The sequence below is a fragment of the Microtus oregoni genome, unplaced genomic scaffold (assembly GCF_018167655.1).
Source record: "Microtus oregoni isolate MIOR12 unplaced genomic scaffold, Mior012 000005F_ref0000423, whole genome shotgun sequence".
NCBI lineage: Eukaryota > Metazoa > Chordata > Mammalia > Rodentia > Cricetidae > Microtus > Microtus oregoni.
This window is the reverse complement of record NW_024543064.1, coordinates 60,612,239-60,625,879: the sequence shown is the minus strand read 5'-3', so window position 1 is coordinate 60,625,879 and position 13,641 is coordinate 60,612,239. Positions and strand designations below refer to the sequence as shown.

The 13,641-nt window shown below is 39.6% G+C and overlaps 1 protein-coding gene and 1 non-coding gene across 2 annotated transcripts in view; both read right to left on the bottom strand.

Annotated features, from left to right (window-relative positions):
- Haus6 (HAUS augmin like complex subunit 6) overlaps positions 1 to 13,641 on the bottom strand; it is a 55,136-nt gene that overhangs the window by 9,835 nt on the left and 31,660 nt on the right. The window contains exons 10-15 of the mRNA XM_041651157.1: positions 13,256 to 13,449; positions 12,116 to 12,242; positions 10,720 to 10,822; positions 8,915 to 8,996; positions 2,859 to 2,925; positions 1,070 to 1,255 (exon numbers count right to left, since the gene is read on the bottom strand). Coding sequence (XP_041507091.1) covers positions 1,070 to 1,255; positions 2,859 to 2,925; positions 8,915 to 8,996; positions 10,720 to 10,822; positions 12,116 to 12,242; positions 13,256 to 13,449 — 759 coding nt within the window. The remainder of the gene's footprint in view (positions 1 to 1,069; positions 1,256 to 2,858; positions 2,926 to 8,914; positions 8,997 to 10,719; positions 10,823 to 12,115; positions 12,243 to 13,255; positions 13,450 to 13,641) is intronic.
- LOC121448944 lies at positions 3,000 to 3,130 on the bottom strand. The gene has a single exon (XR_005974414.1).

The following is a 13,641-nucleotide window of genomic DNA, read 5'->3' as shown; positions in this document are numbered from 1 at the left end:
GACAGACAGACACAAAAAGAATTAAACTAAAAAAAAAACTTTAAAGTTAATGAATTGCTACATCTTTAGTCACTTTGGAAATATTTAGAAAGCAAAGTTAACATAATCTTAGTTTTTATATTTAAAAAAAAGCCAAGAAACACAAAGAATTCAAATGACTATAATCATTGAAGACATTTACCTAACAATTTATGCAATGGTTTTATCAATTAACTACCGAACATGTACTACGTTTATACATTGAATGATATTTACAGAATGGGAAGTAAGTAATAATGTCAATCTTAACTAAATAGGTTTATAAGAAATCTACTTTTACATTTTTAAGAAGGTTGATTTGAAGCTGGGTGGTGGTGGTGCACACCTTTAATCCCAGCACTCAGGAGGCAGAGGCAGGCAGATCTCGGTGAGCTCGAGGCCAGCCTAATCTACAAAGTGAGTTCCAGGACAGCCAGAGCTATTATACAGAGAAACCCTGTCTTGAAAAAAACAGAACAAACCAATCCCCCCACCCCCAAAAAAGGCTAATTTTATTTTAGCCTTAAGTTTTATTAAGATTATTTTTATTTTTATGTGTTATGTGCATGTCCATGAGTGCAGTGGCTGAAGAGGTCAGAAGAAAATATCAAATTCACTGGATCTTGATTTACAAGCAGCTGTGAGCTACCCAACATAGGTGCTGGGAACAGACCTCGGGTCCTCTGCAAGAATGAACAGTGTATGCTCTTAACTACTCAACAATCTCTCCAGACCCTAGCATTAGTTTTTATTATCTGTGACTTCCTTAACTTCAAATTACCCCATTATTCAACAACTGTACTCCATTTCTGATTCCAATACAACTTAGAAAATACCAAATATGAAGAAAGAAGCCAGGTAGTGGTGGCACACACCTTTCATCCCGGCAGAGGCAGGCAGATCCCTGAGTATAAGGCCAGCCTGACCTACAGAGTGAATTTCAGGACAGCCAAGGCTACACAGAAAAAACCTGTCTTGAAAAAAATAAACAAAAAACAAAAACAAAAGAAAATAACAAAAACTTAAGTATATTTATCAATAATCTTCTAACCTCTTCTGCTAGACGATCTTGTTCCTTCTGGAATGGATCACTCTTTTTCACTGGCAGAGACCCTCTGAATACATTCTTCTGTGTATTCTTTCCAATGTCTGATAAAGGAGAGTTTTCCACATCAGAGTCTGATACTTTCTTATAAGTCATTATGTTTTTCTCTTTGGGAGTTCTCATATTTGGATCCTGAAAAGAGACATAAAATTATAACCTTAATGATCATGGTGATTTTGTTATCTTCACTCCAGATTCATGGGTTAAAAGTAGGGATGTTTTACTTTTTGAGACAGGGTCTCATTGAGTAGCCCAGGCTAACCTGGAACTGCAGTGTAGCCCAAGCTAGCCTCCCCTAGAGACACTTATGCTTCAGCCTCCAAAGCCCAGGATCTCAGGAGTGTATCATCACACTGGCAACAGACAATACTATTGTGAAGAAACAATTTCACATTCACATTTAGCAAGATAATAGAAAAAGTACAAAAAAAACAGGAGGAAAAAACTTAATTGTGTCACCAAAAATAATTGTTTATTTTAAATCACTATATTCACAATTAATTAAATCTGTTTTTAAAGCCAGGCAATAGACAACTATGTAATCCCACTATGTGGGCAACTGAGGCAAGAGAATTGTCATGAGTTCAAAATTGGCCTGGGCTACACAGTGAGTTCAAGACAAGAGCCTAGGTCAATTAGCAAGGCCGTGTCTTCTGTGAAACAATCTTTGCAAATTCTAAATATGTATTGCTCTCTTTGTTAATAAAAAAGCTGATTGGCCGATGGTTAGGCAAGATTTTCAGGGGAGAGAGAATGCTTTCGTGGGAAGAAGGGCGGAATTAGATGAGTCGCAAGCCAGATGCAGAGGAAGCGGGATGTGTAGAAAATGAGGTTAACAAGCCATGAGCCACAAGGTAGAACTAACAGAGAAGGAGAGGGATATCTAGATTGATGGAGCCATTATGCAGCTAGCTAGAAACCTGGCACTAGGGAAATTTCCAAGAATCCACAATAGAGGAGAGAGGGACTGAACTGACTTCCCCTATAATCAGATTAACGACTACGTTAATTACCATCATATAACCACCATCCAGCAACTGAAGAAAGCAGATGCAGAGATTCACAGCTAAGCATCTGGCTGAGTTCCCTGAGTCCAGTTGAAAATAGGGAGGAGCAAAGGGGTCAAGACCATGATGGGAAATCCCACAGAAACAGGTGATCTGAGCTAGTGGGAGCTCACTGACTCCACACTAACAGCAGGGAACCTGCATAGGACTAAATTGGGCCCTCTGAATATGAGTGACAATTGTGTGTCTTGGACAGTCAGTGGGACCACTGGCAGTGGGACCAGGATTTATCCCTATTGCTTGAACTGGCTTTTTGGAGCCCACTCTCTTTGGAGGGATGCCTTGCTCAGCCTAGATGTAGCGGGGAGGGCCTTGGTCCCTGCCTCAAAGTGAAGTGCCAGACTTTGTGGACTCCCATGGGAAGCCTTTCCCTCTCTGAGTAGATGGGGTATGGGATGGGGGAAGGTGGTGGAAGCAGAAGAAGGGGAGGGAGTGGGAACTGGGATTGGTATGTAAAATGAGAAAAGATTGTTTAGAAATAAAAACTAGGAAAAAAAAAGAAATACAGGATAAGTAGTAAGAATTAGCTAGTAAGAAGCCTGAGTTATTGGCTGAGTATTTATAATTAATAAGTTTCTGTGTGTTTATTTGGGACCAGCTGCTGAGACACAGAGAAACTCTGCCTACAGAGTCTTAACAATAAAAATGAAAATTGTTTTACAAGATACCTTTTCAAGTAGTGTGATACTGTTGGTATCTGATGGCGAGGCACATTGTAAGGGGGAAGGCGCAGGGCTGAAAGAAAAGACAGCAAGTCCAGGTTATAAGTAGGAGGCACTCACTAACTTGATGAATCTGAATATCTAAGAAACTGTCTGCCCCGTATCTGTCCATGACGATTTCACTCAATTCGTCCTGGTCATCGAAAGGCAATTTATTTTAGGGAGGTTTAGTGACAATCAGAGCAGTACTTCTGCCCAATCTGTGTATCATTCTCCCAACTAACTCAAACTTTCTTTCTTTGTATCTTTTACGTCAATAATGTTTTTACATGGTTAAATGAGTTGGCACACAACAATTTCAATACAACTTAAAAAACAAATTCAACTAACAAAGTTACAAAGTCCTCAATATATTAATGCGATTTCACAGTAGCAGAGACTTTAATATTCCTTTAAGCAGACATGGTAGCACACACCTGTAATATCAGACAGCTCAGTGGCAAACACTTGTCACATAACCTAGCAACCTGAACTCAATCCCCATTCCCACGGCAGAGCAGAATAGATTCTCAAAAGTTACCCTCTAACTTTTGCACACAGACACATCTGTGCTCCACCACACACAACATAATAATAAATCTTTTTCCTGCTGGGCAGTGTTGGCGCACGCCTTTAGTCCCAGAACTTGGGAGGAAGCAGCAGGTGGATCTCTGTGAGTTTGAGGTCAGCCTGGTCTACAAGAACTAGTTCCAGGATAGGCTCCAAAACTACAGAGAAACCCTGTCTTGAAAAACAAAACAAAACAAATAAATACTCTTTATTCTAATCCCTTTCCTGGCCATAAAAAAAATACAACATAGTAATTAAAATATGTATGTTCATGAAGTGCAAGTCTTAATAATAAAAATAGTAATCTGTACACTATTAACCCATTTCAAGTTCTTCTCCTTCCCGTGTACAGATTCTTCACTATCATAAAATTTTTAATTTTGAAGAACGAAATTTTTTAACAAAAAGACTTGATATTTCCCATCCAAAACCAGTTTCTCCTGTGAATCTTGCCCTATAACAACTGTTATATATAATGAAACTGTTTGTTCAGTGTTTTAGTGTTCTCCATTGTTATGCCTTAGTGTTTTATATTCCCCTGCTCCTCTGCACAAACATTAAAATGTTGTTACCTTTTCATATTAATTATAAAACAATTTATTTTACACTTTAAAAACCTTAAGAGAAATAACTTTAACTCTGGGATATGGCTGAACGTGGATAAGGTTGGCAGAATGTTTACATGCCCCATAAAAGGGTATCATGGTGGCGTGTGCCTGTAATTCTAAAACTGCAGTTTAAGATAGGAGGGTCAAGGTCAGGCCAGCAATATGGCTCCTATGGAGAAGGCAGCTGATACCTCACAATGCAAGCTTGATAAGCTGAGTTTGAGCCCCAGGACCCATATAAAGGTGGAAAGCTCTCCTCTGACCTTCACGTGTGTGCCATGGTCCATGTGTACACAACGGCAAGTGCAGGAACTCATAAGTTACACACATAAATAATAAACTTTCTTTAAAAGAAAAACAGAAAAACTCTCCTTACTAAACAGCAAGTTTCAAAAGATCTTTTAAATTCTAAGATCAAAAGAAAGGGGGGGGGGGCCACTGGCATGTGTAAGCACTTTGCTTACTTTCCAGGACAGAACACAAATTGAACAGCTTTGCTAATTAATCTGGTGGGTTTTCCTCCTAGGCTCTTCAGTTCCAGGCTCTATAGTTAGAGCTCTGACAGGACTGAGTTTTTGTTTCTTTCTGTTTGTTTTTGGAGGTGGGGTAGTGCCTAGAGAGACAGCACAGTGGTTAAGAGCATTTGTTGCTCTTCTAGAAGACCCAAGTTCAGTTCCAAACATGTGTATAGGCAGATCGAATAATCTGACACCCTATTCTGACTTCCTCAGGCACCAATGTGCATATACATATTACATGAGTATGAAATAAATCTTTTAAGAAGGTGGAGTTATGACTTGGTAGGTTAAAGCACTTGCTGTGCAAAACTGAAGGTCTGAGCTTAATTCCTGAACCCACCCTGGAAGAGAGAATCGATCCCCAAAATTTCTCTGACCTCCACGTGTACACAATGGGATGTGCACACCACCCCTCTACATCATACACATCATCATCATCATCATAATAATAATATCTGAAACAAGCTAATTAGTAATAGGTACAGCATCCCCAGCAACTAGAGGAAGAGGAGTGTTGAAGTTGGGTGGATAGGGAGGTAGGGTCGATCCAAAATGAGATGGGGAGAGGGTGGTGAATAAGATCAAAACACACTACTAAATTCTCAAAGAATTAATAAAAATATTTTAAGGATGACATATGAATATATAAAAACATTATACACAGTTAATATGTTCTAATTAAAAATATATGTAACTGCCGGGCGGTGGTGGCGCACGCCTTTAATCCCAGCACTCGGGAGGCAGAGGCAGGCAGATCTCTGGGAGTTCGAGGCCAGCCTGGTCTACAAGAGCTAGTTCCAGGACAGGAACCAAAAGCTACGGAGAAACCCTGTCTCGAAAAATCAAAAAAAAAAAAAATATATATATATATATATATATATATATGTAACTTTTAAAAAAGAAAGGCAAGACTAGAATTTAGGTTTTGTGGGGGGTTTTGTTTGTTTTTTTAGACAGGATTTCTCTGTGTAGCCCTTGGCTGTCCTGATATTCACTCTGTAGACCAGATGGCCTCAAACCTGCCTCTACCTCCCAGTGTTGGGATAAAAGGCGTGCACTAGCACAGCGGAGGGGGGGGGGGGGCTGTTTTTTTTTTTCTTTCCTAAAAAATAAGAAGAAAATGTAAGAGATTAAGAGTTGAGAAATACTGGGTGTGGTGGCACATGCCTTTTATCCCAGGAAGCAAAACACAGAACTCTGAATTCAAGGGCAGTCTGATATACACAGAAAATTGCAGGCTAGCAATTTAAAAATTAAAAATAATATCAAAAAGTAAATAAATAGATCAAGAAAACATCATTACCACTATACATTAGAAATTTTGCAAAAATCACTATAATGAGAGTGCTCACAACAGCAAAGGAACGACTACTGCTACTGAATACTGAGTACAATGCTATCTCCATCAGTTCACTCTAATCAAAACCAGCATTAGGACTTAGGGTGCTTTCATTACCTGTGAGGATACATGTATGTGAAAGGCCTAAACATATACTTACAAATAATACATGGCGGTACTGAGCAACAGCCCCAAACGTAACAGCAGTACTAATCCTGCAGAGGACCCAAGCTCAGTTCCTAGCATACACACTGGGCAGCTCCCAACCACCCGAACCTCCAACTCCAGGGGATCTGACACTATCCTCTGAACTCCACAGGCACTTGCACTCATGTGCACATACCCATACACATCAAAATTACTAAAAACAAAAGTTAAAAAAAAATAGATGGGGAGTGGCAGGATGGCTCAACAAATAAAGCCACTTTATTGCCAAGCCTGACAACCTCAGTTTGATCCTTGGAACAACTCTTAGAAGGAATAAACCAGCTCACACAGGATGTCACTGTGACCTCACATACATGCAATCATTCATCCACACAGAAAAATAAGTGTAAAAGACAATACAAGGGCTGGAGAGATGTTCATGTGCTTCCTGAACAAGCTGGAGTTCAGATCCACATAAAAAGTCAGACATGGCAGCCCACACCTATAGTCCTTGGAGACAAGAGACAGAAGGACCACAAAGGCTCACTAGCCACCCAACCTAATTTGTGAAATCCGGGTTCAATGAGACTGTCTCTGGAGTAACAGACACCTAGTAATGCTTTGGTCTCCACATTAGCACACACGCATAGGTGCACACACTGCATACATGCACGCTTTCACAAGCATGCACCACACATGCACACATAATACAACTACCTATTCAAGTATATCTGTTTCACTGTTACACAATAATTCTTAATTCCAATAAAAATATGCACATTACTGAAGGAGGAAGGTCATTGGTTAAATAAAAAGAAACTGCTTGGCCCTCATTGGTTAGAAGATAGGGGGGAGAAGTAAACAGAACAGAACACTGGGAAGAGGAAGTGAGCTCAGACTCCACAGCTCTCCTCTCGGGAGCAGATGCCTCAGAGAGACGCCATGCTCCCAGCTCCCAGGCAGTCGCACGCAATGAAGCTCCGACCCAGGATGGACATAGGCTAGAATCTTCCCGGTAAGCGCACCTAGGGGCGCTACACAGATGATTAGAAATGGGCTAAATTAATATGTGAGACTTAGCCTAGAAGAGGTTAGATAGAAATGGGCCAAGCAGTGATTAAATGAATACAGTTTTTGTGTTGTTATTTCAGGCATAAGCTAGCCAGGCAGCCGGGGTGCTGGAGACGCAGCCCCGCTGCTCCTATTTCAACACATTACATATATTTAATTCAGAGGGATTTTTTGCTTTATGTTTTAATTAACGGTGGGGAGGTTGTGCGTTTCACAGCACACATGTGGAAGTCAGTTCCCTCTCTCCACTATGTGAGTCTGAAGGGTCAGGCCTGGACTCATGTCCTTAAGCTTGGTAGTAAATACCTTTGTCCACTAAGGTACCTCACTGGTCACCAGTCACTGATTGTAAGAGCTAAAATGGGATAACAGAAAACAGGCAATAAAGAAAGTAGAATTCCTGAAGGAAGTGGTAATGAAATGAGCTTAAGTTTTTCATATTAAATTTGGTATTAGAGTAAATCAGATGTCTTCTAATATTTTTTTCTAAAGAATGTTAACTATTTATAAAATATCAAAAACTTCAGTATAAGTCCAACATAGTGGTGCAGACCTTTAATACTAATACTAAGGACACAGAGACAGGCAGGTCAGCTTATATTCCAGGAGAGCCAGAACTACACAGTGAGACCCTGCCTCAAGCAAACAAGCAAAAAAAGATAAGGGAGAAAACAAAAACAAACAAACAAAAAAAATGTTGGGGCTGGAGAGGTGGCTCAGCAGTTAAGAGCACTGCCTGCTCTTTCAGATGTCCTAAGTTCAATTCCCAGCAATCACATGGTGGCTCACAACCATCCATAAGAAGATCTGGTGCCCTCTTCTGGCCTGCAGGCATACATGCAGGCAGAACACTGACTGTATATATAAACAAAACTTCAATATATGGGCCAGAGAGATGACTCACCTACTAAGAGCACTCTGTTCTTGCAGAGTGTTTGGTTATTAGTACCTACAATGCAGCTCGCAACTATAACTTCAGTTCCAGGGAATCTAGTACCCTCTTCTAGCCAAGGGCACCAGGCATGCACTCAGTACACTTACACACTTATATGCAGGCAATGTAAACATTGTAAACATAATAAAACATGAATTAAAAAGAAACTTTTATAAAACAGATGGAAACAGCAAGCTATGCAGGCTAAAGAAGAAAAAGATGAATCATCAGGTGTTGGTGGCGCACACCTTTAATCCCAGCACTCAGGAGGCAGAAGCTGGCAGGTCTCTGTGAGCTCAAGACTAGTCTGGTCAACAAGCAAGTGCCAGGACAGCCAAAAGTTACACAGAAAAACCCCGTCTCAAAAAACTTCAAAAGAAAAATAGAAAGATAAAAAAAGACAGAAAACACGGACCAACTAAAAGCTAAATTAGACTCAGCCACTGCAACAGAAAGCATTAGTCTGTTCCCTACCAAACCAGATTACCTCAAATGCCCCAAAATTTTAGATTCAATAATTAAGAGTGATTCAAAAATAGCACACACATAAAGGAAAGGGCAAGATTCCCAAACTTACCTTCTGTAATTTCCAAACCTATACTTCCTTCAAAACTCAGACAATCCCCATAATGTAATCCAATATTCAGATAAACAGAAGAGGAAAGAAATGCCCAGGCACAGCAAGTACTGAATGTCTTCTGCAAGAATGGGTCTGCAGTAAAAACACTGTCTAGTTGAGAGGAAGAAATCACACACTATTCTACAGTACAGAAAGTTGTAAACTGGCTTAAGATGAGATTCAAATCAGCAGTCAGTATGAAAATCAAAAGCTTTACCTGTCGGCTAGATCACACACACCTCCTAGGGTATCGGCTTCTCTTCCATTACCATTTTCTTGGTTATGTTCTTTATGTGTATCTAAGGAAGTGTAAAAAGTATTCTTTTAGTTATGTTTATGTAAACATGTAAAGAGACACCGGAGGTGTGGCTTTGTTGGAGTAGGTACGGCCTTGTTGGAGAAAGTGTGTCACTTTGGAGGTGGGCTTTGAGGTCTCCTATGCTCAAGTCATGAGTCTCAGATCACTTCCTGTTGCCTGTGGCTGGAGATGTAGGCCTCTCAGCTCGAGCACCATGCCTGTCCGCATGCCTCCATGTACCAGCATAATGGACTGTAAGCCACCCCATCAAATGTTTTCCTTTACAAGAGTTGCCATGGTCCTGGTGTCTCTTTACAGCAATAGAAACCCTAAGACAGAATTCCAGAAGGAAAGGATTTAAAAATGAAAGATGGAGATGGCTCAGCAGTTGGTTTTTCAAGACAGGATTTCCTTGCAGCCCTGGAGCCTGTCCTAGAACTTGCTCTGTAGCCCAGGCTAGCCTCAAACTCCCAGAGATCTGCCTGCCTATGCCTCCCCTAAATGCTGGGATTAAAGGCGTGCACCAACTCCACCCAGCTTGTTGAAAGATATTTGATTACATGGTGTAAAGATATGTTACTCTGACCGGTTTAATAAAAAGCTGAACAGCCAATAGCTATTCAGGATTTCCAGGCACAGAGGGTGCTTAGGAAGAAAAAGTGCAGAGATATGGAGAGAGAACAAGCAAGACATGCAAGAGAAGTAACAGCCACGAGACATGTGGCGGTGGTGGCGCACGCCTTTAATCCCAGCACTCGGGAGGCAGAGGCAGGCAGATCTCTGTGAGTTCGAGGCCAGCCTGGTCTACAAGAGCTAGTTCCAGGACAGGAACCAAAGCCACAGAGAAACCCTGTCTCGAAAAAACCGAAAAAAAAAAAAATTTAAAAAAAAGAAAGACAGGCAATATTAGAGAAGACACAGGAAGACAATTTCTTAAACTTGGAATATAATGAGCTTCTAGAATATACATATACACAATCCAAACATATAAAAACAAACCTACATTTAGGCATGTCCCAACTAATCTGCATAACATAAAAAGAAAAGTCTTATAAGCAACCATAAATTGTAACCTAATTGTGCACAAATGAACAATGAGACAGTCAATGGTCAGCTGTAGCAGAAAGCAGGAAGCCAGACTTTACCATCAAAGTCCTAAAGATGATTTGTCAAGCCAGGGTTCTAAATCCAGGCTAACTACTGTTCAGTACTGAATAAAACACCAGGTTTAGTGTCTCACACCTTAATCCCAGTCCTCACATAGGCTGAAACATTCATGTTTTACAAATGATACGATTCTATCCTTTTTCATGACATTTTTGCCACCAAAACAGAAATTTTACGTACACTTCACAGTAAAAATAACTGGAGAGCAGGCAAGATAGATTAAAGAAAAGTTACCCAGGATCTGAATTTGATCCTGGGGTCTCACATGCTAAAAAGAGGGAACCCGGTTGTTCTGCAACCTCAACACAAGCACTGTTGAGTATACATACACATGCAAATAAATGTAAAAATTATTTTAAAAATATAAATAACTATTATGAACAATGAAAAATAAACCAAGTACAGTGGTGAACATGTATACTTCCAGCACTCAGGGCAGAGGCAAGAGGACTGCTCCAAGTTCCAGGCCAGCCTGGTCTACACAGTATGTGCCAGGTCAGGCAATGCTTTACCAATGAGACACTGTCTTTAAAGGGGACTGGGGGGAGCTCACCAACCTGGAAGTGAAGCAGGATACTTTAAAAGTACACTCTTTTCATATACTTCCTCTGACACAGGATCAAACGAAAGGGGAGACATGGGAGGCAAAAGATCCACAGCCTTAAAATACAGAATTCACAATATTAAACACTCTCACAAACAACCACAATGACAAAGCTAAGTTCGTCTACGAATAGATTTTTCCTCCTAACAATGAATTACCAAACATTTATCCTGCAACTACTTTTTTTTTTAAGTTTTATGAGTATGGACATTTTGCCTACATGTATGAGCACCATGTGTGTGCCTGTTGCCCACAGAAGCCATAAGCAGGCATCAGAAGCCCTAAGACTGGAGTTTTAGCTGGTTATGAGCCACCGCATGGTGCTAGGACTCAAAACAGTAGGCTTAAGGATAGACCATCTCTCCCACCCCTGCAAACTTTTTTTTTTAAATCAAACAACGTATTATTTGTATAAACAAGTTTCAAATTTTATTTAATAGTATTTTAACCCTCTGAATTTAAAATGAGTAACTATAAATAACTGTAGCTTAATGAAGAACTGTAATGTACTTAGAAAAAAAATCATACAAATTAATTAAAACATTTGAACTGCACAGTAGCACACACGATAATCCTAGCATGTAATAAACAGCTTAGGCTACAAGTGCTCCAGATCAGCCTATGATACATATCTGCACAACAGATACCTGTCGCTAAAAGAAAACCACTGAACCAAGCATGGTGGTGAGGGCTTATAATTCTAGCAATTGGGAGCAGATGCAGGAGGATCACTGGGTCATATCCATCATCACACAGCAAGTTTAAGGCCAACCGAAGATACATGAAATTGTCTCAAAAAAAATAAATAATAATAACTTGGACTGATGAGATAGCTGCAGGAAAAAGCACTTGTCAGGCAAGTCTGAGGGCCTGACTTCCATTCCAGGAACACAAGCAAAAAGGGATGGGAAGAACTGACACCATAAAGTCACCCTGTGCCCTCTGTATGTGCACCATGGCATATATGTATTGCCCCAGCTCCATCAAACATATAATAATTATATACAATTATTAAAAAAACTTCAGTGTAAACACAATACATACACATACACACACATTTCTAGATTACTGTAACATAAATTAAAAGACTGTTAAAGCTTAAAGACAGCCAGGCAGTGGTGGCACATGCCTTTAATCCCAGCACTTGGGAGGCAGAGGCAGGCGGATCTCTGTGAGTTCGAGACCAGCCTGGTCTACAAGAGCTAGTTCAGGGACAGGCACCAAAGTTACAGAGAAACCCTGTCTCGAAAAATAAAAAAATAAAAAATAAATAAATAAAAAGCTTAAAGACAACAAAGAGAATTGCCAAAATTAAACTCTTCTCCAAAACACAAATCTAGAGTACTTACTGAAGACCCGCCTTTAATTAGACCGAAAGGAGACAGACCAAGAAATTCTTTCCACTTCTGATGCCATTTTCCTTCCTTTTCAAGGACAGAATGTCTTATTGCAGTGACGTTCTCTTTAATTTTATGCCTATGATATCATAAGAAATAACTGTATTTGAAGGACAAATAAAAATATAGCACAATTTAAGAAAATAGTATTAGGGAAGAGAATATAAAAAATTAACCATTAAACTACATATAAATTGAATTAACTCTCACAAGTGACTCTTCAGAATTTAAAATATATTTTTTCTCATTTTAAAACAAAAAAGCAATCATACATCTACTACTCCACTTATTTTAAAAACAAACATTTTTGAGACTGGGTCACACACAGTAGACTGGCCTAGGCTACTTAGCAGAAGATGTCCCTGAACTCCACCACCTCCTGCCTGGGCCTCCTAAAAGCTGGGATTAGGCTTTTGCCACAGGGCATTATTTTCCCCAAGCTCTAATCTTCACTCTGAATTCCACTCCCACTCCATCAACTCCTGTAGGGAGCCAAGCTCATGATCTTCCAACTCAAATGAGGAACTTTTTCAGGGGAACTCACTATATAGAGTAGGTTGGCCCCAAACTCACAATCGTCATGCCTCAGCCTCCCAAGTACTATGATTATAGCTGTGTGCCACCATGTATGAGTTCAAGGTTAACCTGTTCTACATAGTGAGTTATAAGACAATCAGGCCTAAAAAGTGAGACTGTCTCAAAAGCAAAAAGAATTATCATAAGACAAATAATTTATTCCAAAAATAAAAATAAAAACTACATTACTTATCCTTTTACTTCACATATCTTTCTGGAAATTCCTTACATAAGACTCTTGAATACCAGTATTTTTCTTTTTTTAAGATATATTATATATACAGTGTTCTGTCTGCATGTATGTCTGCAGGGCAAAAGAGGGCACCAGATCTCATTTCACATGGTTATGAGCCACCATGTAGTTGCTGGGAGGTGTTCTTAACTGCTGAGACATGTCTCAGGCCCAAATACCAGTACTTAACTTATATGCCAAAACTGAAAAATTATACACAATTTCTGCTGGAAAAACCACCCTACCCACCCCATAGTAAAGTAACAAAAAATTTTTCTGTGTACCTCACATGTTTCATATGTGATAATCTTTCCCTCTGTAGTTTGGCTTCTTTTTCAAGGCAGTGAAGGTCTGTTATCAGTCTAGCTTGGCCAGCCTTACAATGTTCATATTTCATTACTTTCAAGACTTCATTTAACAACTGGATAATGGTTAAGAGGTTCAACTTTCCAGCCTCATAAACATTTCCCATCGGCAACTAAAGAGGAACAAGGGGAAAAAAAGCAAAGATCTGTAGGTTCTTTAGGCAATACGTACATACTTATGCTTTTTACTATAATATCATACCTTAAGGGATAAATTGATCACCACCCAAACATAAAACTATGGAAATAATTTCAATCCAAAAGGAATTTTCAAAGAATTCACACATTTTTATATCATACAAAAG